Source organism: Pagrus pagrus (assembly GCF_965226575.1).
Source record: "Pagrus pagrus genome assembly, chromosome: 24".
Lineage (NCBI taxonomy): Eukaryota > Metazoa > Chordata > Actinopteri > Spariformes > Sparidae > Pagrus > Pagrus pagrus.
Genome location: NC_140206.1, coordinates 7,780,336 through 7,807,549, shown reverse-complemented (window position 1 = coordinate 7,807,549; position 27,214 = coordinate 7,780,336). Strand labels below are relative to the sequence as shown.

Sequence of the window (27,214 nt, the reverse complement as noted above, 5' to 3'; positions counted from 1 at the left end):
TGTCCACTTGGATAACCAGGACATGGATGGAGGAGAGTCTGATATAAGTTGCACAGAGTATGAAAACATTTCAACCGATAATCAAGATAAAATGATTGTAACATTTAATATACTGAGGGGTACAATAACTGTCTTATTGTTCCTATAGAGGAGAAGTAAATAAACTCTCCTCAGTACTTCACTCAGCAGGTGAACAGGCCCCTGAGTAGATGCTTTATTTGGCAAGAATGTTGGTGTCTGCAAAGACCATGCTGCTTTTCAGTCACAGCTCTACCTCAGGCCTCTAAAAACTGTATGTGATGACCACAAGGGCAACATGTCAGCTTCAGCACAGTACACGATGTTTGACTCTTACTGATCGTACATATTGTGACTTAATAAAATATTATTTAAAATGTTTGCCTTTGTGTGGTCTCTTTTGCAACCGTCTGACAGTGGATCTAGCTCAAACTGTCTGCAGACCTGATGTTTAATGACCTGACATCTTATTGTAGACATGTGTAACATAGACATAAGTTTTCTCTTACGTCCAAAACTGACAATTATGCCTTTGAATTTCACCAAGCAAGACACTATTTTAGTATATTTAAGTAATATATAGTTACTGTAAAGTCCTTGAATTCCTATTTTGATATCCATCGCCTGAACATTTCTTTCTGTTCATTCATTTGCTTACTGTCTGACCTTTTTGAGTCTCGTCATATAAAAAAAGCAGTGGCCGCAGCAGCACTTCCTTTACAGAGGAGTGCAAACCAGCTCGTATCTCTGTGAGAGTTTGAGGTTAATAGTCAGAGAACAGTCCAACAGAGTCTGTCTGTGCTGTCTTCATTACAATGTGTTGTTCACCACCAGCAGCAGATGCTTCTTGACCAGTATGGCGAAATGGAAACTGTGCTTTTTTCTACTTCTGCCATTAACAGTGTGTTTTGGCATTAAAGACAGTGCAGGTAACGTAGATTTTTTTTTTTTTAATATATAACATGTTGGCAAGTTATTTTTCTTCCCGTCTTTGGTTTAAAGAGATCAACAAAACATTTTATTGCAATGAAAAATGTGATTTAATATTCACAAAATGCAAAAATACAGCAGTAGATCAGACTCAGACTAATTCATATTGATTTTGGATGTGATTGATTGCAGTGAGCCTTGTGAAAACCATTGGGAGTAAACCAGATGTCACTCCGCTATGCACCAACTCAACACTTAACATTATCACACTTGTAGTGTGTAAGATCAGAACAGAGAGACACATGTCAGAAGAGTGTCGTCTGCTGTATCGATATGGACAGGGCTTTGAGCATCAATGTGACTCCAGATTCAAACTAATTGTGGAGAATCAGACTGTGTTTCTCCACCTGACCGGTTTAACACCAGTGGATAGTGGGAGCTACAGCTGTGAGTGTTCACGTCCCGATGGAGCATTTATTCTGAAAATGAATGTCACTGTGGAAGGTAAACACATTTCATTTATTTTTACTTTGGCAATGTGTAAGGTGATTATTTTCCGCCATGCTACAACTGTATTGTGTTGTTTCATTAATTCGGCCAACAGAAGTCTTTTTGTCTCTTAGATTTACAATTTATTTCACTTTGATTTGCAGATTCCAGTAGTACAATATTACATGTTACTGTGTCAGTAGACAGTTTTCTTTACAAATAAAGCAACTACCAGATTTTTACCAGATATATATTCATTTTTTAGAGGCTGTAGACACCAGCAGATTCCCACAAATACCAATTCTATGGGTTTGGATTGGTGTCACTATTGTCCTCATTATAACTGGAGTTATTCTGGGATTTGTCTTCAGGACAAAAAGTAACAGGTGAGAAACTCATATTTTCATTGAAATGCAGATTTCTTATCTCTTTTTAAAATGTTAATGTGATGCATTCACACTATATTTCACTCAGTAGATTCCTGCATTACACTGTTTTGCTCTTCTTTCTGAAAGTTATTAAAATTTAAACATAAGCTTGAAGTCCTACCTTGATATTTCTGCTCGTACTTGATGTTCCTCTAACTCTGATATCTCTTCTTATTTAAAGAGACTCTTCAAGGTCAGCCACACCTGGACAATCTCAACCTGAGTCTTCCAGCTCTTTGGTGAGTATTTTATGACGACAATGTTTCAACCATTGTTCAACATAATTTAGTCCAGTTTAAAGACATGATCAAGATTTTTTTTCCATAGGATGAAGATGACCCAGATGACCCCTACACAAGTCTCCAGCATCCAGCAAATGATATCTACCACACTATGTCATATTCAGCCTCCAATATACTGACTGTCCACTTGGATAACCAGGACATGGATGGAGGAGAGTCTGATATAAGTTACGCAGACTATGAAAACATTTCAACCAAAGAATAAAGATAAAGTGACTGTGACATGTGGATGTTCGTGACTTACTGAGACGATAGATTACTGATCATAGTTGACCTTCAGTTCTTTGCAGATGCTATATTTGGCAAGAATGGTGGCGTCTGCAAAGACCATGCTGCTTTTCAGTCACAGCTCTACCTCAGGCCTCTAAAAACTGTTTGTGATGACCACAAGAGCAACATGTCAGCTTCAGCACAGTACACGATGTTTGACTCTTACTGATCGTACACATTGTGAGCAGCATAGACAGTAGATGATATTGGTTGGACTCTTGGTGGTGTGATGACCCCTCCACTCTGTTTGTGATTCCCTGTGTTTTTACCTGTTCCTGTGGCAGGTGAATGAACAACACCTGAAGTAATTTCCTCTGATTGCCACACCTGCTATAAGAGGGCTGAGATCTTCCTCTTCCTCTTCCTCTCTGTCTCATGTGCTTCCAACCAGCAGAGTTTTGGTTTGGTTGTGTTCATTTAGATTTGGTTCAATTTGATTGAATAAAATATTATTTAAAATGTTTGACTTTTTGTGGTCTCCTTTTTTTGTTGCAACCGTCTGAGACAGGTTGTAATAGTGGATCAAACTGTCTGTAGACCTGATGTTTAATGACCTGACATCTTATTGCAGACACGTGTAACATAGACATACGTTTTCTCTTACGTCCTGTCGTGGAAACTGAAAACCAGTAGCTCGTCTAGTGTGGATGAAAGTTGGTCAAACACCAAGTTCAACACAATATTTATTTTCTAGAAGTTATTTATTGCTTGCAAGCAAGAGTCACACATCATCAGCGTATAGGAGATGACTGAAGAGAGGCCGTCTCTCCTAATCCTTAATGATAGTAGAAACCAATACACACAATCGCAGCAGACACATGGTTATATCTGGACTCACTTAAAATAACACTCCCATCATCTCCACATCCACCGCAGGTTAACATAAATTTAACACACATGTATCTTCCATAGTTTATGTGTCATATATTGTCAGAACACATATCCCCAGGAGAGGCTACACAGAAAGGTTACAAAAATACTCAATATATAATATGCTCTGCAACCCTGTAACTGTCACAAGACATAAACCATGCAGGAGGCCCACTGCCTGAACATTTCTTTCTGTTCATTCATTTGCTCACTGTCTGACCTTTTAGAGTCTCTTTATAAAAAAAAGCAGTGGCCGCAGCAGCACTTCCTTTACGGAGGAGTTCAAACCAGTTTGTATCTCTGTGAGAGTTTGAGGTTAATAGTCAGAGAACAGTTACAACAGGGTCTGTCTGTGCTGTCTTCATTACAATGTGTTGTTCACCAACAGCAGCAGCAGATGCTTCTTGACCAGTATGGCGAAATGGAAACTGTGCACTTTTCTGCTTCTGCCACTAACTGTGTGTTTTGGCATTAAAGGCAGTAGAGGTAATGTAGAAACTAGTTTTCATATAATGTGAAATCTCTAATCTTCCTGTCTTTAGTTTAAGTTAAACTTTTATGATTTTTCTTACTGTCAATGAAGTGGAATTAAAAATGTGATTTAATATTCAAAAAATGCAAAAATACAGCAATCGCTTACTCAAACTTTACGGTGTTGTGATTGATTGCAGTGAGTCATGTGAAAACCATTGGGAGCGAACCGGATGTCACTCCGCTATGCACCAATTCAACGCTTAGTATCATCACACTTATAGTGTGTAAGATCAGAACAAAGAGAATCGGGTCAGAAGAGTGTCGTCTGCTGTATCGATATGGACAGGACTTTGAGCATCAATGTGACTCCAGATTCAAACTTATTGTGGAGAATCAGACTGTGTTTCTCCACCTGACCGGTTTAACACCAGTGGATAGTGGGAGCTACAGCTGTGAGTGTTCACATCCTGATGGAACATTTTTCCTGAATCTGAATGTCACTGTGGAAGGTAAACACATTTTATTAATTTTTACTCATACTTTGACTATGTGTAAGTTGATTATCATGCTACAACTGTCCTTTACAGTCCTCTAAAGATTCATTAATCCAGCCAACAAGTCTTTTTGTCTCCTAGAGAAATTACCAGATTTTTACCAGATATTTCTGACAAAGGTCTTTTTACAATGCAGCCACCAGCAGTTTCACTCAAATGCCAATTCCATGGGTTTGGATTGGTGTCACTATTGTCCTCATAATATCTGGAGCTATGCTGGGACTTGTCTTCAGGACAAAAAGTAACAGGTGAGAAACTCGTATTTTCATTGAAATGTTCTTATTTAGTATTTTGGGGGGCTAGGATGACTAATTTTCAGTGGAAAAATGGAAAACATTTTTATGAATGTTAATATGGTGCATCCACAGTATATTTCACTCAGTAGATTCCTGCATTACACTGTTTTGCCATTCTTCCTGTTAGTACTTGATGTTCCTCTAACTCTGATATCTCTGATTTCTTATTTAAAGAGACTCTTCACGGTCAGCCACACATGGACAATCTCAGCGTGAATGCTCCAGCTCATTGGTGAGTACTTTTATGTTTTTTAACCTTTAAAGTAGCCAGTTTAATGTTCATTATCTAATATACATAAATATACATTTATATCGTGAGCCTGTAGCTGATGATCTTATCTTTACTATGTTCTCAAAAACATTTCTTGTCTGTTTTAATGTTTATGTCCAACCTCAATGATCCTCTTGTTTGAACTGTGTGGAGACATGCAGTCTACATCCTTGAGTCTCAACCATGATGACCCCTACACAAGTCTCCAGCATCCAGCAAGTGATCTCTACCAAACTATGTCATATCCAGCCTGCAATAAACTGACTGACCACTTGGATGACCAGGACATGGATGGATGAGAGTCTGATATAAGTTGCACAGAGTATGAAAACATTTAAACCAAAGAATCAAGATAAAATGGCCGTAACATGTGGATGAATTTTAATAAACTGAGGGGTACAATAACTGTTTTATTGTTCCTGTACAGGAGAAGTAAATAAACTCTCCTCAGTACTTCACTCATCAGGAGCACAGGCCCCTGAGTAGAAGCTATACTTGGTAAGAATGGTGGTGTTTCGAATACGTCTTACACAGAACAGTATTTAGATGTTGACGTGTGTCACTGCTAGTATCAAGCCACAAGAACATCTAGGCAACAAACACCAGCCAATCACAGCACAGAAGGGCGGAAATAGGCAGAACAGTGAAGGAAAGTTAATATGTTACATGTTTCATGATTTGTACAATGTTCATTATAAATGAGTCATTATTGGCATTCAAAGGTAAACTGCAGTAAATATGACTGTTAATTGAAGAATGCATGTCTTGTTATATTATAAAGCTTGCTATATTTGTACACAACTACTGCTGTTGCAATAAACTATTTGAACCATGCTACAGTTTGTTTCGTTATTTGATTATTATTAAGTGAGATGTGTTTTTGTCATTCACAATGAGTCAAGTTGTACTTGGCTGTGTGAGTAACGTGAATTGCAACGAGCTGCAGAGACCATGCAGCTTTTTATTTACAGCTTAAGCTGAGGCCTCTAAATATGTAGTCACCACAAAAGCAACATGTCAGTTTCAGCACGGTGCATGATGTTTGACTCTTACTGATCACACATATTGTGAGCAATGTGGTTAATATTGGTTGGACTTTTGGTGGATCTAGCTCAAACTGTAGTCTGTAGACCTGATGTTTGATGACATGTCATCATATTATAAACACAAGTAACATGGGTATGATTTTTTCTTCTGTAAACATTACAATTTTGTCCTTAAATGTCACCATACAAGACACTATCTGGGAGTATTAAGACACTGTACAGTTACTATAAAGTCACAGAAGTCCTGTTAATATTTCCAGCCTGAACATTTTCTTTCACTTCACTCATTTGTTTACCGTCTTACCCTTTCGAGTGTCTTGATATGAAAGCGGAAGCTGCAGCAGCACTTCCTTTACAGAGGGGTTCGAACCAGCTTGTACATCTGAGAGTTTGAGGTTAATAGTCAGAGAACAGTTACAACAGGGTCTGTCTGTGCTGTCTTCATTACAGTGTGTTGTACACCAGCAGCAGCAGCAGCAGATGCTTCTTGACCAGTATGGCAAAATGGAAACTGTGCTTTCTTCTGCTTCTGCCACTAACTGTGTGTTTTGGCATTACAGACAGTGCAGGTAACGTAGAGAAACTAATTTTCATATAATGTGAAATTTATGCAAGTCATTTTTCTCTAATCTTCCTGTCTTTGGTTTAGAATAATGACTTTTCTGTGTTTTTTTTATCGTCAGCAATCACTAACTCAGACTTTATGTTATTGTGATTGATTGCAGTGAGTCTTGTGAAAACCATTGGGAGTGAACCAGATGTCACTCCACTATGCACCAATTCAACACTTAACATCATCACACTTGTAGTGTGTAAGATCAGAACAGAGAGACACATGTCAGAAGAGTGTCGTCTGCTGTATCGATATGGACAGGACTTTGAGCATGAATGTGACTCCAGATTTAAACTTATTGTGGAGAATCAGACTGTGTTTCTCTACCTGACCGGGTTAACACCAGTGGATAGTGGGAGCCACAGCTGTGAGTGTGTACGCCCTGATGGAACATTTATTAACCATCTGACTGTCACTGTGGAAGGTAAACACATTTTATTTTTTTTCCCTCATATTTATGTTCCACTGTGTTTGCATTGTATTGTATCGTTAACATTGTAGTTTGATGTCTGTGCTTACATTTACTTACACAAGCATACGTTGTAATTCTGCTTCCTTAACTTTGAGTTTCAGATTCCAGTAAAACATTATTCCTGTTTGTGACATGGATTTTTTCTTTACGATGTTTCAGAGCATGCAGACAACAGCAATTCAACACGAATGCCAATTCCAAGCGCTTACATCGCTGTAACTGTAGTCATGATCACAGCTACGGTAATTCTTGGATTAATCTACGGAAGAATACTTCGTGGGTAAGATACTACTGTTATAATCATTACAGCTCATGTTCTTGATTATTTTTAAGATTGCTTCATAACTTTATAGCATTCAACACTGAAACAATTGAACTGTCTCCATTGTGGTGAACAAATATTAGCATCTTCGACAGCAGGAGTCAAATCAGAGCAGTTTTCAATCAACTTCATGTTTAATAACACATTTGTTGGATTTTAAAACAAAGTACACTGCAGGCATATCTAGCAAGATCTTGACTTAGTTTCATAAGCAGCAGTGACCGACATCCTTCATTTCCTGTCATGCCTGTAAAAATAAGCTACACGATGCAGACAGAATAACCACCGAGGCTCATTACTGTGGCATTGTTGTTTTACCTGACAGAAGGAAACCAGAACCACCGAGCAGCAGTCCAAACTCGGTAATGTACAAGAAAATGTTACATATTCTTCGTTCGTGCGGTTCATTTAACTTGAATATCTTATAAGATACATGTCTTTCTGCAGGAGCCGGAGCAGATCGACCCGTACAGCACCTTCATACGGAAAGAGAGCGGGCTCTACTCGACTGTCAGAGTGAATATCACTAGTTAACAGCTCTAGTTATACTGTATCTGTTCCCATGTGATGCATGTTTTGGTTTTTATAACAAGTGAAATAGGGCCTGTTGTCCACAAGGTGGTAGTGTTTTGCTTTGTGAAGACTGTAATTTCACCTGTAGGAGACTGTATGTCACTCCAGAACATGGCTGTGTTGTGCAAGTTTAATGTATAAAGTTGAGCCCAGTCAGGGCAATACATTATTACTATATTGTGCTGTAATGGTGATCAGAATCAACTAACTAAATGACAAATAAACAGTTAAAGAAAAGTTCTTTGTTTGTGTTTTTTGAAGAGTTCTGCTGGGTTACATCTAAAATACCCTGTTTTTTTAATCTAAGTCAGATTCTCAATATAAACATTGCAGTCAGAATAACAACAATGCAATTTTCATATTAAGGCTTTGTCACTGAATTGTTATATGGCTATTTTAAATTTATCAAAATAATATAGGTCCATATATTCACAAATATATTCGTAAACGTGTGTTACCTTTGTGTAATACCTTTGTTTTCTGTTGTATCCATATATATTTATTATAAGAAGTGTTAACCCTTGAAATTTGGCCTGAGAATCTATTATGGGTAAAAAAAATTATTTGTATGAACAGCTCAGCAAAGCTGATTTATATGGATTTCAAGAAATGATATCAAGAATACATATAAGATGCAAGTGCTGTATCATCAGCAGCTGGACTTGCTTCAGTTCCTTGAAGACGTGTCACCTCTCATCCAAGAGGCGTCTCCAGTTCTGACTAACTGGAGGGGAGTTGCAGGCTTTTCAACTCTGTGTGGGAGTGTCCTTACAGAGTCTTTAGGGTCAATTGTGGGTCGTTGATGCAACCGGCCTTCATATGGGTTGCTAGGACTAGGTGAGCTCAGGCGTGAATGGTTGTAAAGCTGTCTGGGGAGGGAACTCAGGACAGCATCGTAGGTGGGTGATAAGTAATGTCTTAGTCTACCTTCTCTATTTAAGGACAATCGTTCCAGTTTGACATAGATGGATTCCTTTACTCCTCTTTCAGACCATCTCTTCTCTGGCCAAGATGATTATATTGTTGTCCTCAAAGGAAAACATATAAGCTAACCATTCAGAATGAGTGCATGCTTTAATGATCAACTATATATTGTCGCTTCATGCCCTCTGATAGTTACTCATTCAAATAACATCGGTTTGATGTACAAATGTGCTTTCTATATGAATATATGAAGTCTGCAGTGTGACTCTGATTTATTTTGTAACTACGAATGAGGAAGATTTTCTTTCATTTCTACTTAAGAAGCACACAGACATACTTTAAATCCTTTGTTGTTGTTTTCGCTGGTGTTCCCCTCCTAACACTCCCTTTTTTTTTAAAGAGGAAGTACGACTAGGTCACGCACCTGGGGCTTCGTATAAGCAACAGACTTAAGATCCAAGCATGAGCTTTGCGAGCAATGTGCAACAGCGAGGAGCTCCAATGCTTCGTGTTTTGCTTTGTTTGTAAACCCACTACTCAATCAACCAAATAAAACATGGCTTCCTGTATCAGACTCCTCTACAGTCGCTGTGGTCTTGTCTTCTGCAGAGATTTCCTTTTTTCTCTTTCTCGGATCAATGACTATTCCTGAGTCATTTGTGTTGACACTATATGTGGGGAAATCACATAGGTACCAACATTTGAGGTTGATTTATGGATCACAGGTTATAAATGGAATTCCCAGAACTTGCTTCAGCAAGGTTTTTAATGCTCAGCATCTTTTATGAATAAAAGCACACTGTTGGAAATGAGCTTAAGACTAAGTTCATGTGTAATTTTAACAGTCTCTGTCGAGCAGTGTTTCCCTCCTCACACCCTAAAGCAAGCGTCAAATGTTTACAGTTGAGTTGCCCGTCTTTTTAGGGTCGCTGATCACACTTATCAGAGTTCCGGGGCAGGCCCCTCTGCAGTAGGTTTTATTCATGGTCAAGAGAACAGATTCCCTCAGCACTATTCAGGCGGATTTAAGGGAAATTAGTCAGCATCTGCATGTGACAAGGTCTGCGTTTTCCCCCACTTTCAATTAAATTTTCAGTGGATCAAGATGACTGCAAAATCTCCAATGACACAAAGTGGAAACAAATGGGACAAAGATAAAACAATTATTCCCCAACGATTAAATAACACGTACTTTCTACTGTACTGTTGCTAACCTTTATTTCAGATTTTATGTCTCTGAATGACATAAAGTGTTATAAACAAATGTAGACAGTAAAAATGCATGTAAACATGCTGTCGAGCACATACTCACGCTTGACTTCATAATCATGGATTGAATCAGCAAAAAGACTTCTCCTTTTTTTGTATTTCACTTTCTAGTTTATTGTACATGTCAAGATTTTGATGTACAGTTTGGGAACACCATTAACACAAACGGTATGTTGAGGGGGTTATCTCTGGGATACCGGACATGTCATTGGAAGGGGACCCACCCGAATTCCCAGCACACTTGCGGGACTCGAACACAATGTCATATTGAAATATTAGACAAAGGACATGACTCATAAAATGTTTCTCATTCCTGAGGGGATGTCATTAGTGGCTATCAGAATTAGATCAACAGTTATGGTGGCTGGGCTTCTAAGTATTCTTGTACCGATCAAACCGGTAAGGCCAGCCACGGTTGGTTGGTCTGAGCAGATACGAAGTGGAAATGAACCTCGATCAAGCCGCAGAGTTTAACGTCATGAATGCATCAGAATGTACTAGTACTTACTTCGTTCACTCTTTCAATGTCAGAGATGGTCGAGTGCTATTTGAACGGAGATATATGGAAAAGTATTTACACACCAATGTCCTTAACTTCATCGAACCTGGGAGCTGGAGCCGAAATACATGCTAGACTACTTCGGACTCATTTGACCCGAGAATGAATGCAGATTTTACCCTTTCCCATAGGAGACAAAGCTGAATGTTAGTGGTTGTTAGGGACCTGACTCACTACACCGTCAGCCGTTGAGCGTCCATGACCCTAGTTTTTGCGATGTGTCCTGCGCAGTTAACACTAGTCAGCCCTTGTTGGCGGCTTTTGAATCAGTGCATGAGAAGATAAATGGAAACAGGGAAGGAAATTCTCTTGATCCATTTACTGCGGTTTCCCATTATTTTCCCCCCATGTGCTGTTTTCAGCGTTTTATCAGACATATTCTCAATTAAACTGGTGGTGGCTATATTAGTGAGAGTGGTATCAACAAACCCTGATTTATGATAATGGTTTGTTGATCCACAGTCCGGAGTCTCCCTATTTCCCCCTTTGAATGAATTTTACAGACTATGACACCTTGTGGTATGGAGAGTTATTACCTCCCATGCAGGCTCAGTGTGTGTAAGCTAGCTGTAGTCTTTGCAGTGTGTTCACATGAAAATTAAACTAAGATAACTAAAGTTGTTTTTGCAAATGACTGGCAGGCTGTGACTGTCGACAGCTGGTGCACACAGATCAGGTTGAAAATCAGAGAAGTGGTGCTTGTGACCAAAACCGTAGCCAGGTTTTAATGTAGTTCATGCACCTGTGGTTAAATGTTGATGCGATAGTATTGCCAACCCACAAGCCACTAGCTGGGCTTTCAGCGTCACATTTTGGTATGAAATTACCGGTGTCAGCTGCCAGGCTGCACAGGTACTTCCCACATGAAATGAATAGTTTGTAATAGATACTTTTAAATTTCCAGAATATGCATACTATCACCATTTTCAAAGATGCATACTGGCCCTAGCAAAGTTTACTGCTGTAGTCTATCATTACTTCAACATATCATCATGAGCTTGTGACACAATTGTGTGCAATTAACCCTTGGACCAAACCCTTCCCTCTTTGGAGATGTGGAATCATTTATAGCTAAATGAAAATGAAAATGACTGGTGAGTGAGCATTCACTTAACAATTACTATAAAAATGTGCTTTTTCTACATTTTTGTATACTATTATCTATCAGTTTACGTTGTTCTACCATCTTTGTACAGTCTTTTAACATTTTTCCCAGAGTCCATAGAATAATTGAAAATGTGCGACTCCCTTACACAGAACAGTTAGGTTCTTTCCTAGACTCCTAAGAGGAATCAAACAGTGACTTCCCCTCCCTGGTGTTTTGTAAACAGGTTACACAAGAGGTTTAATCATATGAGAAAGGTTACAATATGTTGTGCAACGAACATGAAGAGGTATTTAAGAGGTATCTTAATGCAGCCTTAGGGCTGTGTTCGCATGCGATGCCACTACTATTATATCCTGCTGCATTGTGCTGCAATGTTTCCAGCGAAAAATGCAGGAAATAGACAAATGATTTTTGCACATGCACACAGAAACAATGGACAATTGACACAATTCCTGATGAGTCACAGTGATGTTTGTCAGTAAACATTACTCAACATGGCATCACGAGCTACCTGGAACTGGATGCACTCTGCTGAACACACAAATGACAAATACATGTGATGTCGGCACACACTAGCAAAGATTTTTACAACAGCAGGCGCTGGTATTGTACCACTTTAATCCAAAGGGGTTGCTAGAATAATCAAAAACTGAAAGTTCCTTGTAGCCACTTTAAATATATATATATATAGGGAAGTCGGCGAACAAAGTTAAACTTACTGAGAATAAAACTTGATCTTATCCAAGAACATTTGTGCCTCCCGAAACTTGTTTGACAATGGGATCATTTGTTCGTATCTGCGTTACTACAGACGTGTTTATTCACCTGCAAAAAAAACAAAAAAACAGATTACAATAGTGCACTGTGCTTTAGCTGTAAGCTAACGGGCAACGGCACAGAAAGAGGGTACGTGTGTCTACATGTTTGACTTCAGGTCAACTCTCACTCAACTCAGCACTCACCTGAGACCTGACTGCAGTCAACATTGCATCACAGAAACATGCGACAATGGAGGTCACCTCTGCGGATCGCTGGTGCAGTCAGGTTGATATATAGGAGTGAAGATAAAATCCGCTTTTAATCCCAAAAGTTAAAAAGTCATCTCTGAGCTCTCCTCCGGTCGGTTAATGGCTCTGGACCAGAGGAGAATCTGATCTGACTCTGGGCGTTTATTCCTCCAGATAGTCTGACTCTGCACGTGACAAACAAACATCTTTTGTTTTGTTTTGATTTGGAGACCCCTAGTGGCAGAAACTAGAATAGAATAAAATGCCTTTATTGTCATTGCACAATGCACAATGCACAATTAAATTTCAGTGCAACTCCTCAGTGGTCATAAAAATAAAAACATCAGTACACAGCAAATTGACAGTACAAAAGTATAAAATGAAGTAGGTAAAAGTATCAAGTATAAAAAACAAGTGTAAGAACAGTTATAAACATGAATCGCACTCGACTTGATTGAGAATTAAACTCAGCAGCATATTATTGCACGTAACCAGATATATTGCAACACTACAAACACCTAACCCATGATGAAGTCTCCTTGGATGGAAACATAAGGGTTAATATCAAACAGCAATTGTTCCTGTTTCTTGTTCATCCTGTCCTTTGATGCACTGCCAAAATCTTATTATAATTTTTTGGACCATCTACAATTCAGGAGCGGAAACCACTGAAACAACTGTGGTCCCACTGAGCGCATGCAGAGTACCTCATTAGCAGTGGACAGGTAAATTATCCATTATGTAGTATTTTCTTTATGCTGCACACCTTGAGAACACAAGCTATTGTTGAGAAGCTTGTTCCTGCTAAACGTACTCACACATGCTCCATCCTCGTCAGGTGGACTTCCCCAGCCCACTTTGGGGGTGTCATTTCAAGTTGTCTGGAACAATGTGTGTCAGATTTCACATGTTTCTTTTTCACACTCACACTCACTACCACACGAATATGACTATGTAGTCCTCAGGGAATAAGCGTCACAGTATAACCTCATTCAACACTTCTGCTTCTGGGGTTTTTTTTGACGGCTGTTACTGGAGGTGTTGTAAGTAGAGTACAGCTGTGCAGTAAGTGAACAATTTACTGGACATTAGTGGTTTGAGTACTAACAATCAGAGAGAAGCAGCCAGTGAGGTTGAAATAGGTATTTGCACCTTATCTGCATTTGTTACAGTTTAACCCTTGTTTAAACAATTTGACATCTCCTGTAATCTTACTAATGAATCATTAATAAGATATTAGTCCTGTTATCTTGGAAATTATCAATAGTAATTTAGTTCACCTTGTGAGTCCAGTATCATAAATGCATTCCCTTTTCATGTCATGTAGATTTAGATTTAAAAGACTATTTATTTTATTGATTCCTGAAATCAGCCCATTTCTTTTAAAATGTAAATAACCCCCTGAGTGTGGTCAGCATCATAGCCGATCAGTCAGGTAAATCCCACCCTCTTATGTGTCACTCTTTTGGTTTCCTTTAGCCACATTTAAAAGCCTGAGCAGCTGCTGGAAACTGAAAGTGTGTCTTGTACAGCATTGGAAGATGTTGCTGATCCTGCTCTCCATTGCTTTATTCTTTAAAGGTAAGTGTCACTGTAGTTTTTGCCTTGTAATTGCACTATGTACTGTTTCTGTGCTTGTGCTGCTACAACAGCTGTATTTATCTTCAATAAAAGCTTATCTCATCCTGTAGCCTTAGCATAGAGACTACCTTTAGAGGTTTCATTATTATACAGCCTTATTTAAAGAAGCCTACATTCAAAGTGTGTTTATTTATATGTTATTGAAAATCCAGATATACACTCTGTTTTTTATTTATAGTCAAAGTCTATTACTTTATTCATTTGTTTAATAAACAGAATAACCATTTACCAACAATCTGCTGTGTTTGTTTGCAGCCTCAGTGTCACAACTCACCGGTTATGGAAATGTAACAGCTGTCTACGGTGGGGATGCACACTATGGATGCACGTTAACCAACCCAACAGGTGTGGATGTAACTTTAAAATGTTTTGTAGTAAAGATGTAACCAGTGGTGGAGGAAATATTCAGACACCGTGTACCTGTTTTACCTTAAACTAACAGCTTCGGGATCATGTTGATGGTACAGTGTCTCTGTCTCTGTCGCATGCGACTTCAGTGAGAGGATCACAGCCTTACATACATGTTTACTTCAACATACAATATTTCAAAACACAACATTGTTATGAAGTAAGTAGTTGTGTTTGTAGTCTGACAAATTGTTACAGACCTGGGATTTTGTATTCACAGTGTTGTTGCACTCAGAAACTGTGGGGGGCTCCAAATCGCACAAAGTGCCAATTTCTACCACACTATGAAATACTCCAAGTGAAAGTTATTAAATGAGAATGTTTTTCAAGTCTGTAATTGTACTTGTACTTAAGTATGCATCTCACCATATAATCTACTTAGTCCCTTTTAAAATCATATTTGATTACTGAGTACAAATTGAATTAATATCTAAACCTTTAATCTGCATTTCTGTAGTATTTTTTATTTGTAATTGAGTAATATCTCGGTAATGTAAATGTACTTGAATACAGATATTCAGTAGTCTTTCCTGACTGTCTAATGGTTATTTTCCTCATGGACTGATCTGCTCATTAATATCTGGATTTATTGATTGGTTGTTTTGTTTGTAGCAAACAGTGCTTTTTAAATTTCAAAAAATTGCATTATTATCATTATTATCATTATATTTTTTTAATTCAACCTTTATTTTGTCAGTATTCCCTCTGAGATTCAGAATATCTTTATCAAGGGAGTCCTGGTCGGCAAATTACATCAAGACGATGATTTATCAGTTCAACTATGGCAATGAGTTATGAGCCAGTCAGTCGACTAATTGATTGAGTTATCAGTTCAGCTTTACTTGTATATAATAGTTTGTTGTTGTTTTCCCAACAGGTGTTCTCCAGGTAACCTGGCAGAGGCTTTTCAAGGACGAGTCCATCGAGAATTTGGCAACCTACAGCAAGCGCTTCGGACAGCAGGTGAATGAGCCGTACCAGGGGAAAGTGATCTTCAAAAATGGGTCTCTCAGCTCAACATCTATCACTCTGAAGAACGTGACGTGGGAAGATGAAAGCTGCTACATCTGCTCTTTCAATGCATATCCTGATGGCTCCAAAAGAAGACAGACTTGCCTCACAGTGCAAGGTAAATTGCAATTAATTTTGTAACCAAAGCATCCGTGTTACAAAATTATCTTTAATAGCTGCGGCCTGTAAACTGCCTCATTTTTATTCTCTATCAAGGAATATCCGAGGTGAAAGTGCAAGCTGCCAGTAGTGAACACGAGGAAGAAGGCATGAAGGAGGTTGTGTTTAGCTGCTCTGCGACAGGTAAACCAGCCCCAACCATTCAGTTGGTTCCCTCAGCTGGTGCCTCCTCTGTAGACCAAAAACAGACTACAGTAACAAACAGCGACCACACATTCACCAGCAGCCGCAACATCACTGTGAAAGTACCTAAAGCCTGGAGCGGACATGTGGATTGCCTGCTGAACACTGGAATGACAGGACAAAGGAGCGAGAGGATCCCTTTTTCTTTGGGTGCCGGTCGTCCGAATCCGGAAGTTGATAAAGGTATCCATATTAGTCATTATTTGCAGGCATGTCTACTGTTTTACTGTAACAAACACTAGTAAAGTACTGTAACTGAACCGCCCAGGAAGTCCCATGATTATTTTAGTGTACTGGAGGACTGGGTTCCAAGAAAAAGTTACATTGATGTGATTAACATCTCTGTAAAGTATGCAAAGTGAGAGGAAGTAATTGTTAAACAGAGACAATCAAAGTGAAGATTAGAAATACAGATTACGCAGGCGAGAGCGCAAGAAATAAATTATAAGAATACATATGAATGAAAAAGCGAAAAGGACCCAAATGCAAGGCGCTAAAGACAGGTTATAAAAGGTTTACTATAGTAAAGTACAAACTAGGATGGTGTGAAGAACATATACAACAGGAGGGAATACACAAATACAGGAAGTAAAAACATTAGACATGAAAAGAGGCTTTCATCTTAAAACAGGAAATGAAAGCTAAAACTCAGGACCATGACCAGGACCATGAAGAATAAACAACAGACCCATTCAGGTTTTTGTTCTATTTTTGGCCCTGGCAGCAGCGTTCTGGGTCAGCTATAGTCCAGCCTACTAGAGATAAAGGGCACGTACTGGTTACTGTTAGCTTACATCAGTCATTGCCAAGGAAATCAATCGTAATTTCCTTTGAGGTCCCGTACGTCACTGAGGTGACAATGTGATGACACATGGCGTCACTGAACACGTTCACTGATCCAGGAACTCCAAAAAGTCCCTGATATCCAGTCAGTAAGGTGGTCTGGGAAGTGTTTCGGATGCACGCAGTGTGATCCTGACTTTGAGTCAGCTGGCAGTGACTCATTAGATTCCTGGGATGGTTTCGGTTTCATGTTCCTGAAAAAGAAACTTCATAGCACAGCCTGTTATACTGATAAACATTAGCTCTCTGGGGATGTCAGCTGTCAGATCGGGGAAGTTACGTCTCTGCATTTAAAAGTGAGAGTGTTCTAGTGAGAAGAAAAAAATCCCACCTTCCTCTTTTAATGTAAATGTCAGTTACCTTATTTCTGTAGCGACTGACCCTGTGTTGTTTTCTCTCCAGGACTGTCTTCAACAGCGGTGGCACTTATAGTTTGTGCTATGTTGTTTGTTCCCCTCATCGCTGTTGCTGCTGCGTTGAAGCGAAAAAAGTGAGATATTTTGACACTATGTAAGACATTTTCTCTAAATATACAGCAGTGCAATTCTCCTCATGGGTAAATTTAATTTAATAAAATCTGCTTTTCTCTCTTTCTAGCTGGTCAAATAGCAAGAAACAGGAGGCTGTAGCACAGGAGGAAGGTGTCCTCTCAACCCTAAATTGCTCCTGATGAGCAGTTGGCACCTTAGATGGCAGCCTCCGCCATCACTGTATGAATGTGTGTGTGAATGGGTGAATCTGACAGTGTTGTGAAGAACTTTGAGCAGTCAGAAGACTGGAAAAGCGCTATAGACATGCAAGTCCATTTACCATGTACATAACAGTCGACCTGAAGGTGTTTGCTGAGCCTTTCTTACACTTGTGTTTTTACTTAATTTTCAGGTATGCAAGCATTATATAAAAAAAAATCTTTTAAGAAATGCAGCACTGACTTAAGCTAAATGTTGCAATCAAGATCCATTTTTCACAGGTAGTTTTCACAAGACAAAGTGGAATTTTTTGAAAACTACCTGTCTATCTGACATTTCTTTTACATTGCAAAACTCAGCACTTTAAGTTTGTTTATGGAGCTTCAAGCAAATGCTTGTTCAGGCTTTGTATAATGTGAACATACAGGAACCAGGAACAATGTTTCATGTAAGTATTAGGCGAGATGCTTCTAAGTAACTGTGAGGTAAAATATGTGTTTATATTTTAGAATAATTAATCACAAATGGGACTTTTAAGCAGTAACATTACAGTGACTGCAACACAGTGCAATAGTTGCTTCAGGCAAATCTAACAGGCTGATTACCAGCAAAACAAGCTGATGTGTCTGGTGATAGGAGTTGAAAACAAGGAAATATCCTGGAGGGGGCAGTAATGTCAAGGACTGGGGTGATGGTGCCATCTAGTGGACTTGTGGTGAAAAGGAGACAAGACACTGAAATGGTGATCTTGACAGACCACATGCTCATGTAATTGTAACCGACCAAGGAATGTAAAATACATTTTATTCACTTTATTGTTTTATCATCATACCTGTATGAGCAGCTGCATAGGCCAAAATTGAATACTGTACGCACAGTGGAACAATTGACTGGAATATGTGATCTATACAGTAAACAAAGGAATTATTTACAAAATTATTTAGATACAGATTTAAATCTGACAATGTATATGACATGATATACGTCATATATTATTTTCTGTGTTGCTATATTTGCACTTTTCTTGCCATTGGGAACTTTAATGTTCAATGTGTGTTTAGTAATGTTATTTATTGCTCGATGGACATCTTAAATATAAAAAAAACATATTCAAATATACATTTACTGTATGGTTGTAACTGTGGTTTAGTACATACATATTGTAGGTTTGTTGTATTGTTTTGCATTGATGTGCTGAGCCCTGCATTATATGCATTATGTCCGTGCACTTTCTCGACAATTTCTATTGATCTAATCTTTAAGTTGATGTGATCATGTATTCTCTGACCTTTACCCGTGTATTTATTTATTTATGTTCATGTAAGTAAAACAAAAAGTGATTTCACCTGTGTGCAATGTTTGTGATGCCCTGGATTACATGTACAAGAAGTAAAGGTCCTCACAGCAGAACAGTGACTACAACTGAATCAGACCTACTGACAAAACTGCCTGTTAGACACGTGTATATTAGAATAGTAAGAAAAACTGTTGACAAAAATCCTGCAAGCTCATCCTGAGGAGAGACACTCAGGTTTTTCAGTCTAAGTCCAATAACAAGACAAACAGACAGACGTATAAACATCTTTTTGCAGTTTTTTCAGTAAAAACAAGTAAACATGATAAATGTTTTATCATATAAACTCTAACATAAATGAAACTGACTGACTAGACTCACAAAAATCCTTTATCTTATCCTTATTGGTCATTTCTGTGCTGAGCCTGCAAATGTTTTAAATCCCACAGACGATGTAATATAAAAACCTCTTTAAACTATTAACTGTAAGCCTCTCTGCTGTACCAAGAATTACATGCAACATTTTGGAAAGCTAGATTTCTTTTGCAGGAGTGCCGTCTCAACGTGGGTCTGCAGATTATACGCGCCACAACTAGGAGATATAAGAGTTTCAGTAACAGAGAAAATAAGATAAATAAGTGATGACAACAACAAAGACATGTAAAGAAGTTGCCAATTTTTCTTAGGGTTTCTTAGGGCAGTTGTGTTATCACCCCTCTTTGCATGGTGGGACATGTGTGCGTCATATATTGCACACACAAATGAAATAAGATACAGATGACTGTATTTAATTAATAAAATATTCCTTTATTGTAACATTACGTTATTTTTAAAAAACATTTTATACTTATTATAAAACACATATAATTTAAATACACACTGTCAAATATAAGTCTAACCACACTGTTTATACCGTCATATCCACTTATTTTATGTATATAGTGTAATTTAACAGCCAGTATATCCCAGCACTCATCCTTCTCCTGTATACGGATACAGTGTATGTTTGTGGAAGCCCATTTCTGCCAGTGTGATGGAAAAAAAGATCCTGTAAGTCATTATAATGACTTAGTATCTCAAAATAATGAGATAATATCTCAAAAATAGAAAGTATCTCAAAATATTGACTTAGTATCTCAATATATCGACTTAGTATCTCAAAATGATGACTTATTATCTCAAAATAGATAGTATCTCAAAATATTGACCAACAGCTGCAAACGTCTGACAAACAGCACGGATACAGATGGATTCAGCAGAAATGTTGGCTGGCCGGGATAGTTACTAACACAGAAACTGTGCGTCACTTGATGCGATTGATGGGCAGAAATGGGGCATTTGTTATTGAGATACTATCTCATTATTTTGAGATACCAAGTCGTTATTTTGAGATACTATCTCATTATTTTGAGATACCAAGTCATTATTTTGAGATACTAGCTCATTATTTTGAGAAACTAAGTCAATATATTGAGATACTATCTCATTATTTTGAGATACCAAGTCATTATTTTGAGATACTAAGTCATTATTTTGAGATACCAAGTCATTATTTTGAGATACTAAGTCATTATTTTTGAGATACTAAGTCAATATTTTTGAGATACTAAGTCAATATTTTGAGATACTAAGTCATAATAATGACTCTACATGATCTTTTTTTTTTTATCACACTGGCAGAAATGGGCTTCCATACATATGAAACAGTCTGAATGAAAGAAAAAAATATTTAGGGGGGAAGAAACCATGCAATCTGTAGACCAGATTTGAATGTCACTTTACTTTTATTTAAGGCAATGCCCCAGGCACTAGACTAACCAAGACTGCGTTTGGCACACTGCTGACTCACTGTACAGGACGCATGTGACTGCGATCCTCCCCACGTGTCGGATTTCACTACACTACATTCGTCAGTCGTAGCTCCGCCACTGCATGAAAATAATGCTTGCTCATTGCTAACATTCACTTTCACTTTCATACACATAGATATGCCTACAGTCATCAGCAGGGCCGGACTGGGAGACTTTTTCAGGCCAGGAGTCAGTCATGTAACCAGGCCACCCTGGCCTTGCCCACACACACACACACACCCACACACACACACACACTAACGCACTTAATAGAAGAGAATAAAGGTTTTACATAATAAGTAGTGCCATGGTTACAGCTATACATAAAAAGTCATGTCATGTAGAATATCAACTGCCTCACTGGCACATATTTTTTATGTGTAGCCTACAATATTACCTAATAAACAAAGACAAATAAGTCCAAATCAAATAATTAATCAGCTATGAGGGGACAGCCTTCAAACACATGTTCACAGAACACATGCACGCATGCACTGACAGACACATATAGGCAATGTATAATACAGTCCGAGAGCATAGTTCCTAATAAGCAATCACATAATATTAACTAATATTTTATATAGGCTCTAATTATCATACCGGGGAATACTAATGAACCACAACCTACAATATAACCTGATAAACAAAGACAACTAAGTAAGATTATATCCCATTTGTTGCACAAATAAATCATTTCAAACGCAGTAAATAAAAAAATAAAAGTGGCTTGTAAATCTGTGATTTTAAAATCCCAAGCCTTATTTTAATTTCAAGGCCAGGGCCTAGTAGGCTACATATTTACACTGCGTAAAAGTGTACAGCCTCAAGGACCCTGACAAGAACCAGTGTTTTTTTTAGATAACTTAGCTGGGGGGGTAAATTAGTCAATTTTAGGCATTTGGCCGCGTCATCCTCCAGCGCCTTTCTTTTTCTTCTCTCTCTCCCTCTCGGCACCGCCTTTCCTCTTTGTTTTACCCGGGTTAGGGTCAATCATCGACGAAGCCTCATCTCCTCTCCCGGTCCGCTCGCTACACACACACACACACACACACACACACACACACACACACACACCGCAGCAGGTACCAGACACACGCCACACCCCCCCTCCTCCACACGCTGTGTGTGTGGGTGATACGGACTGTTGGGGCGGGTGTTAATCGAAACAAACCAATCGTCTTGTCCTCCTCACACGCTACTGGCCTGATTGGCCTCTGATTGGCCTGGCCTGCCTCTCTGACTTAGAAAAAAAAGTCAGATAGCCGTGACGCTGGCTGACCGGCAGCCTGTATAATAAATAAATAAATAAATAAATAAATAAATAAATAAATAAATAAATAAATAAAAAGAGAAAGAGAGAGAGAGACGCAGGCCAATAGGCTAATCATAGGCCGGCGCTTTGGGAATACGCCCGGCGCTCCCTTTGGCCAGTCCGGGCCTGGTCAGCAGCAGAGATGATGCTCGGTGCACTTCTACATTCACTTTGCGTGTTTGGAGTCTTTCAGAAAGGTAAGAAAGACAGGACACAATCATTTTTATACAGCTGTTTGACTCCTGACACGATCGGTCAAATTCATTCATTCATTCATTGTGCTCATATCAGTGTGTGTTCTCCAACATCATTTTACAAGATGCTCTTTTAATGTCGTACATGCGGCAGACTTTTGAAACTAAATGTCCTTCTGTGATCCTTGTTGTTCAATCTGAATATAAACACGCAGGACTAATAATTCACGTTTTATGTCACGTTTTTAAAGAGAAACCACCATCCAACCAACCACAATCATAGTAATTAGTGATGGTATACTCGATTCCTTTTACTGACTCGAGTTTGTATGAGTCACTCACTAAAGTGCGCTCGACTGAGCTGTAAGCTGCCTGTGAACTGCGAGTCTGAGATGCTGAGTCCTGAATGGTGCGGAGCAGCGAGTTTCTCAGGTAAGGGAGGGGCTCTATGAGTTGTGTGGCATGTCTCCTCTTTGCAGTTAGCTGGCGGTAGCAGCGGTGAGTCAGTGAATGAGTTAATGGAGACAATGACTCGTAACTCCCGAGTCAGTAAAAAGAATCTCGAGTTTTGAACGATTCGTTCATGACTCGCACATCACTGATAGTAATAGTAATCTATCATCTCCTGCAGGTCTGACAGCTCTGATACGAACACAGCGGACTGTGACGGCAGCTGTTGGAGAAGAAGCTCGTCTCAGCTGTCAGCTTGTGCAGTTTAAAGATGTTGTTCAAGTCACGTGGCAGAAAGTTTTCCCTGACTGGGAGGAGACACTTGTTACTTTCACCACTACATATGGTGAAAGAGTGAATCCTGACTTTAAAGATAAAGTAGAGTTTGCAGATGCTGGACTGCAGAGCAGCTCCATCATCATCAGAAACGTGACAGAACAAGATGAAGGCTGCTATCACTGTTTGTTCAACGCCGACCCTGAAGGTGCTCTCATTGGTACAACCTGCCTCCAAGTCTACGGTAAGAAGCAACCAACTTCACACACGACATGCTGCTGCATTGTGCCTTCATCCTCACCACTAACAACATTTAATTCATGTGATATCTTTTCTGTGCAGAGCTGCATGAACCCGTTCTCCATGTGGGAGACTCAAACTCTGAGGAGACAGTTGTGTCCTGCTCGGCCACAGGTCGACCTGCTCCCACAGTCACATTAACTGTCCTGAGAGACAACGTCCACTTTTCTGACCCTGTCAGTGTCTCCAACACCAACGGTACAGTCACTGTCACCTCTACAGCTGTGCTGACTGGTCTCCATGACAACAGCACAGAGGTTAGATGTGCAGTGCGAGTGCTCTCTGGTCCTCAGAAAGAGAAGATCATGATGATTCCTGCTGAAGTCAAACAGTCTGCTGATGGTGAGAAACACTTCCACACATACTGATTCAGAGAACGATGAGGACTTTAAACTCATGTCTTTTGTTTATCTGACAGGTTTCTATAAGGATTCTGGGAGCGAGATCACAGTTTTCAACATGATCATCATTACATTGTCCATGGTACTTTGTTGTATTGCACAGTCTAGCTGATACAAAAACCCCGGAAAAGGTCATTCTTAACTTTCAGCCCATCATTTGTCTCATTTAATATGGTAACGATTGATTCGATCTTTTCAGACAACACCAATAAATAAAAGATTTATATATTTTTCAACCTGCCCCATGTTCTATAGTAAGACTCGACCATGAAGAATAAACAGCAGACCCGTTCAGTGATTTATGGACAAGTAACAGAACATTAAGTCGATCCTGTGAGAGACTGGTAGCGGATGCGATGATTAACTGAAGTTATATGCTGAGCATTTTTTCATTTTTTTCTATGTTTTGACAACACTGGCAGCAGTTTTCTGGGTCAGCTATAGTCCAGCCTACTAGAGATAAAGGCACGTACTGGTTACTGTTAACTTATATCAGTCATTGCCAAGTGAAAGTGTTCTACTAAAAAAAATCCCACCTTCCTCTTTTAATGTAAATGTCAGTTGAACATACAGGAACCAGGACAAATGTTTCAGTATTAGATGACTTGCTTCTATGTAACTGTGAAGTTAAGTATGTGAACGGTTTACATTTTAGAATAATTAATCACAAATGGGACTTTTAAGCAGTAACATTGCGGTGACTGCAACACAGTGCAATAGTTACTTCAGACAAATCTAACAGGCTGATTACTAGCTTAACAGGCTGATGTGTCTGGTGATAGGAGTTGAAAACAAGGAAATGTCCTCTAGGAGGCAGTAATGTCAAGGACTGGGGTGATGGGGCCATCTAGTGGACTTGTGGTGAAAAGGAGACAAGACACTGAGATGTTGACCACATGCCCACGTAACTATAACTGACCAAGGAACGTAAAAGAAATGTTATTCACTTGATTGTTTTATCAGCATACCTGTATGAGAAGCTGCATAGGCCAAAATTGAACACTGCGTTGGCACATATAGGCTTCTTACTTTCATATACATAGTGTACTTGCACATATGCATAAAGCCTCATATTTATACACACAATCTCATGTTATGCATGCATGTGCATGTGTTTATGTGCTTGAAAGTATGCATGATATAGATACTCATCACATCTATATGTTTATTTATATATGTAATTTAAATCTGACAATAAATATGACATAATATACACGCTTATAAAATATGCGCTTTAAATTATTGTCATTGAAAATAAAACTGCACCTTATCCTCTTGCACCTTGTGTTCCACTTAACTTTACTCCTCAATACCTCAGCATTTTATTTTATCTACCTCAGCATTTTATTTTATCTACCTCAGTATTTTATTTTATTTTATAACTACTTAAGCATTTTATTTTATATAGTACTTTATTGTTTTCTGTATATTGCATATGGTACTTTACTGTTCTTTGTATATTGCACATGGTACTTTATTGTTTCGTATTGTTTCTATATTTGCCTTTGTATTTTGATTGTATTTGTACTTGACCCGCTGCTATGATAACCTGATTACCCCTCGGGGATTAATAAAGTTATCTATCTATCACGTTTCTTGCCATTGGGAACTTTAATGTTCAATGTTTGTGTTTAGTAATGTTATTTATTGGTCAGTGGACATCTACATTGGCACATATTCAAATATGAATTTACTGTATGGTTGTAATTGTGGTTTAGTACCTACAATATGTAGGTTAGTAGTATTGTTTTGCATTGATGTGCTGAGCCCTGCATTATGTGCATTATGTTTGTGCACTTTCTCCACAATTTCTATACATCTAATCTCTAAATTGATGTGTTTTAAATCATGTATTCTCTGACCTTTACCCATGCATAAAAAAAGAAGCTTTTGTAAGAAGTGCAATGTTTGTGTTGCCCAAGAAGTAAAGTTCCTCACAGCAGAACAGAAACTACAACTGAATCAGACCTACTGACAAAACTGCCTGTTAGACACATGTATATTAGAAAAAGAAGAAAACCTTGACAAAAATTCTGCAAGCTCATCCTGAGAGGAGACACTCAGGTTTTTCGGTCTCTGCATGTCTGACAAAAAAGTATCTGACAAGTGGGGTGTAAGTCAAAAAACAAGACAAACAGACAGATGTATAAGTAACTAATAGATATAAGAGTTTTAGTAACAGAAAATAAGACAAATAAGTGATGACAACAACAAAGACAATCATTTAAACACAGTGTGCTGGTACTAGTGAGATACTTCAGAAGGCTGGTAAGATTCAGTTTATCACTCATAAATCTTTGAGTACACGTATGACTTAATGTAAGACGAAACATTCTCATGTGAATGTTGTACAATAACAGTATTATCACTGTTACTATGGCCACTGTTGTTATGTCTTCTACTGCTTATAAGCAAACTCATATTGCGCATATTTAGATAAAGTTTAACACTTATAAATAAAAAAGTTTCAAGGAAATGAACTTAGTCTTAAGCTCATTTCCGACAGTGTGCATTTATTCATAAAAGATGCTGAGCATTAAAAACCTTGCTGAAGCAAGTTCTGGGAATTCCATTTATAACCTGTGATCCATAAATGAACCTCAGATGTTGGTACCTATGTGATTTCCCCACATATAGTGTCAACACAAATGACTCAGGAATAGTCATTGATCCGAGAAAGAGAAAAAAGGAAATCTCTGCAGAAGACAAGACCACAGCGACTGTAGAGGAGTCTGATGCAGGCAGCCATGTTTTATTTGGTTGATTGAGTAGTGGGTTTACAAACAAAGCAAAACACGAAGCATTGGAGCTCCTCGCTGTTGCACATTGCTCGCAGAGCTCATGCTTGGATCTTAAGTCTGTTGCTTATACGAAGCCCCAGATGCGTGACCTAGTCGTACTTCCTCTTTAAAAAAAAGGGAGTGTTAGCAGGGGAACACCACACATATATATATAGCCTATATGACAGGCTGTACTCATGAAAATACATTCATGTAACTGACTACAATTATTTTTCTCGGGGGAAAACTCTGCAGGATTCCCAAACAGAGAGCTCTGCGTTTGGACGAGACTGAAGTAGTGAACGTGATTGGTTCCGCATCAAATGTAATATATTCTGATCGATCACACCACTGGTGCCCAGGTTTGCCCCAGGCACTAGACGAATTTCGTATTTCATCACTTGAATACATCCGTCAGTTGTAGCTCCGCCTGCAGCAGATGATACTTTCACTTTAAAGCACAGTGTGGCGGGAGATGTGTCTACAGTCAGCAGCAGAGATGACGCTCGGTGCTGTTCTACATTTACTTTGTGTGTTTGGAGTCTTTCAAAAAGGTAAGAAAGAGACAATACAATCATGTTTATACAGCTGTGTAACTTCTTGTTCT

General features: G+C 38.7%; 3 protein-coding genes and 1 long non-coding RNA gene across 6 annotated transcripts in view; all 4 read left to right on the top strand.

Annotated features, from left to right (window-relative positions):
- The window catches only part of LOC311253549 (OX-2 membrane glycoprotein-like), a 46,849-nt gene extending 27,754 nt beyond the window's left edge, over nucleotides 1-19,095 (top strand). For both annotated transcript variants that reach the window (XM_084347592.1, XM_084347591.1), the window contains 6 exons: nucleotides 14,275-14,376; nucleotides 14,692-14,781; nucleotides 15,722-15,973; nucleotides 16,072-16,401; nucleotides 17,464-17,551; nucleotides 17,659-19,095. In XM_084347592.1, the coding sequence (XP_084203718.1) occupies nucleotides 14,337-14,376; nucleotides 14,692-14,781; nucleotides 15,722-15,973; nucleotides 16,072-16,401; nucleotides 17,464-17,551; nucleotides 17,659-17,731 (873 nt within the window). In that variant the 5' untranslated portion in view covers nucleotides 14,275-14,336 and the 3' untranslated portion in view covers nucleotides 17,732-19,095. The remainder of the gene's footprint in view (nucleotides 1-14,274; nucleotides 14,377-14,691; nucleotides 14,782-15,721; nucleotides 15,974-16,071; nucleotides 16,402-17,463; nucleotides 17,552-17,658) is intronic.
- Nucleotides 1,035-2,787, top strand: LOC311253553. The gene is made up of 3 exons (XR_014621703.1): nucleotides 1,035-1,823; nucleotides 2,047-2,104; nucleotides 2,193-2,787. It is a non-coding gene; the product is annotated as an uncharacterized lncRNA (long non-coding RNA).
- LOC311253551 (uncharacterized protein) lies at nucleotides 2,973-6,388 on the top strand. Of its 2 annotated transcripts, XM_084347597.1 has the most exons (5): nucleotides 2,973-3,793; nucleotides 3,979-4,290; nucleotides 4,472-4,583; nucleotides 4,806-4,863; nucleotides 5,064-6,388. In XM_084347597.1, the coding sequence occupies exons 1-5, from the start codon at nucleotides 3,721-3,723 to the stop codon at nucleotides 5,199-5,201; spliced, it is 693 nt and encodes a 230-aa protein (XP_084203723.1). In that variant the 5' UTR covers nucleotides 2,973-3,720; the 3' UTR covers nucleotides 5,202-6,388. The 2 variants fall into 2 exon arrangements, 1 of the variants encoding a protein (XP_084203723.1); XR_014621702.1 differs by having other exon boundaries at nucleotides 2,973-4,583; nucleotides 5,056-6,388.
- Nucleotides 19,096-22,729: 3,634 nt separating the features above from the next.
- On the top strand, nucleotides 22,730-23,794 carry LOC311252965 (OX-2 membrane glycoprotein-like; the record flags this gene model as incomplete). Its single annotated transcript, XM_084346629.1, has 3 exons — nucleotides 22,730-22,832; nucleotides 23,032-23,370; nucleotides 23,469-23,794. 3 exons carry the CDS (start codon nucleotides 22,730-22,732, stop codon nucleotides 23,792-23,794), a joined length of 768 nt encoding a protein of 255 aa, XP_084202755.1.
- Nucleotides 23,795-27,214: the final 3,420 nt, after the last annotated feature.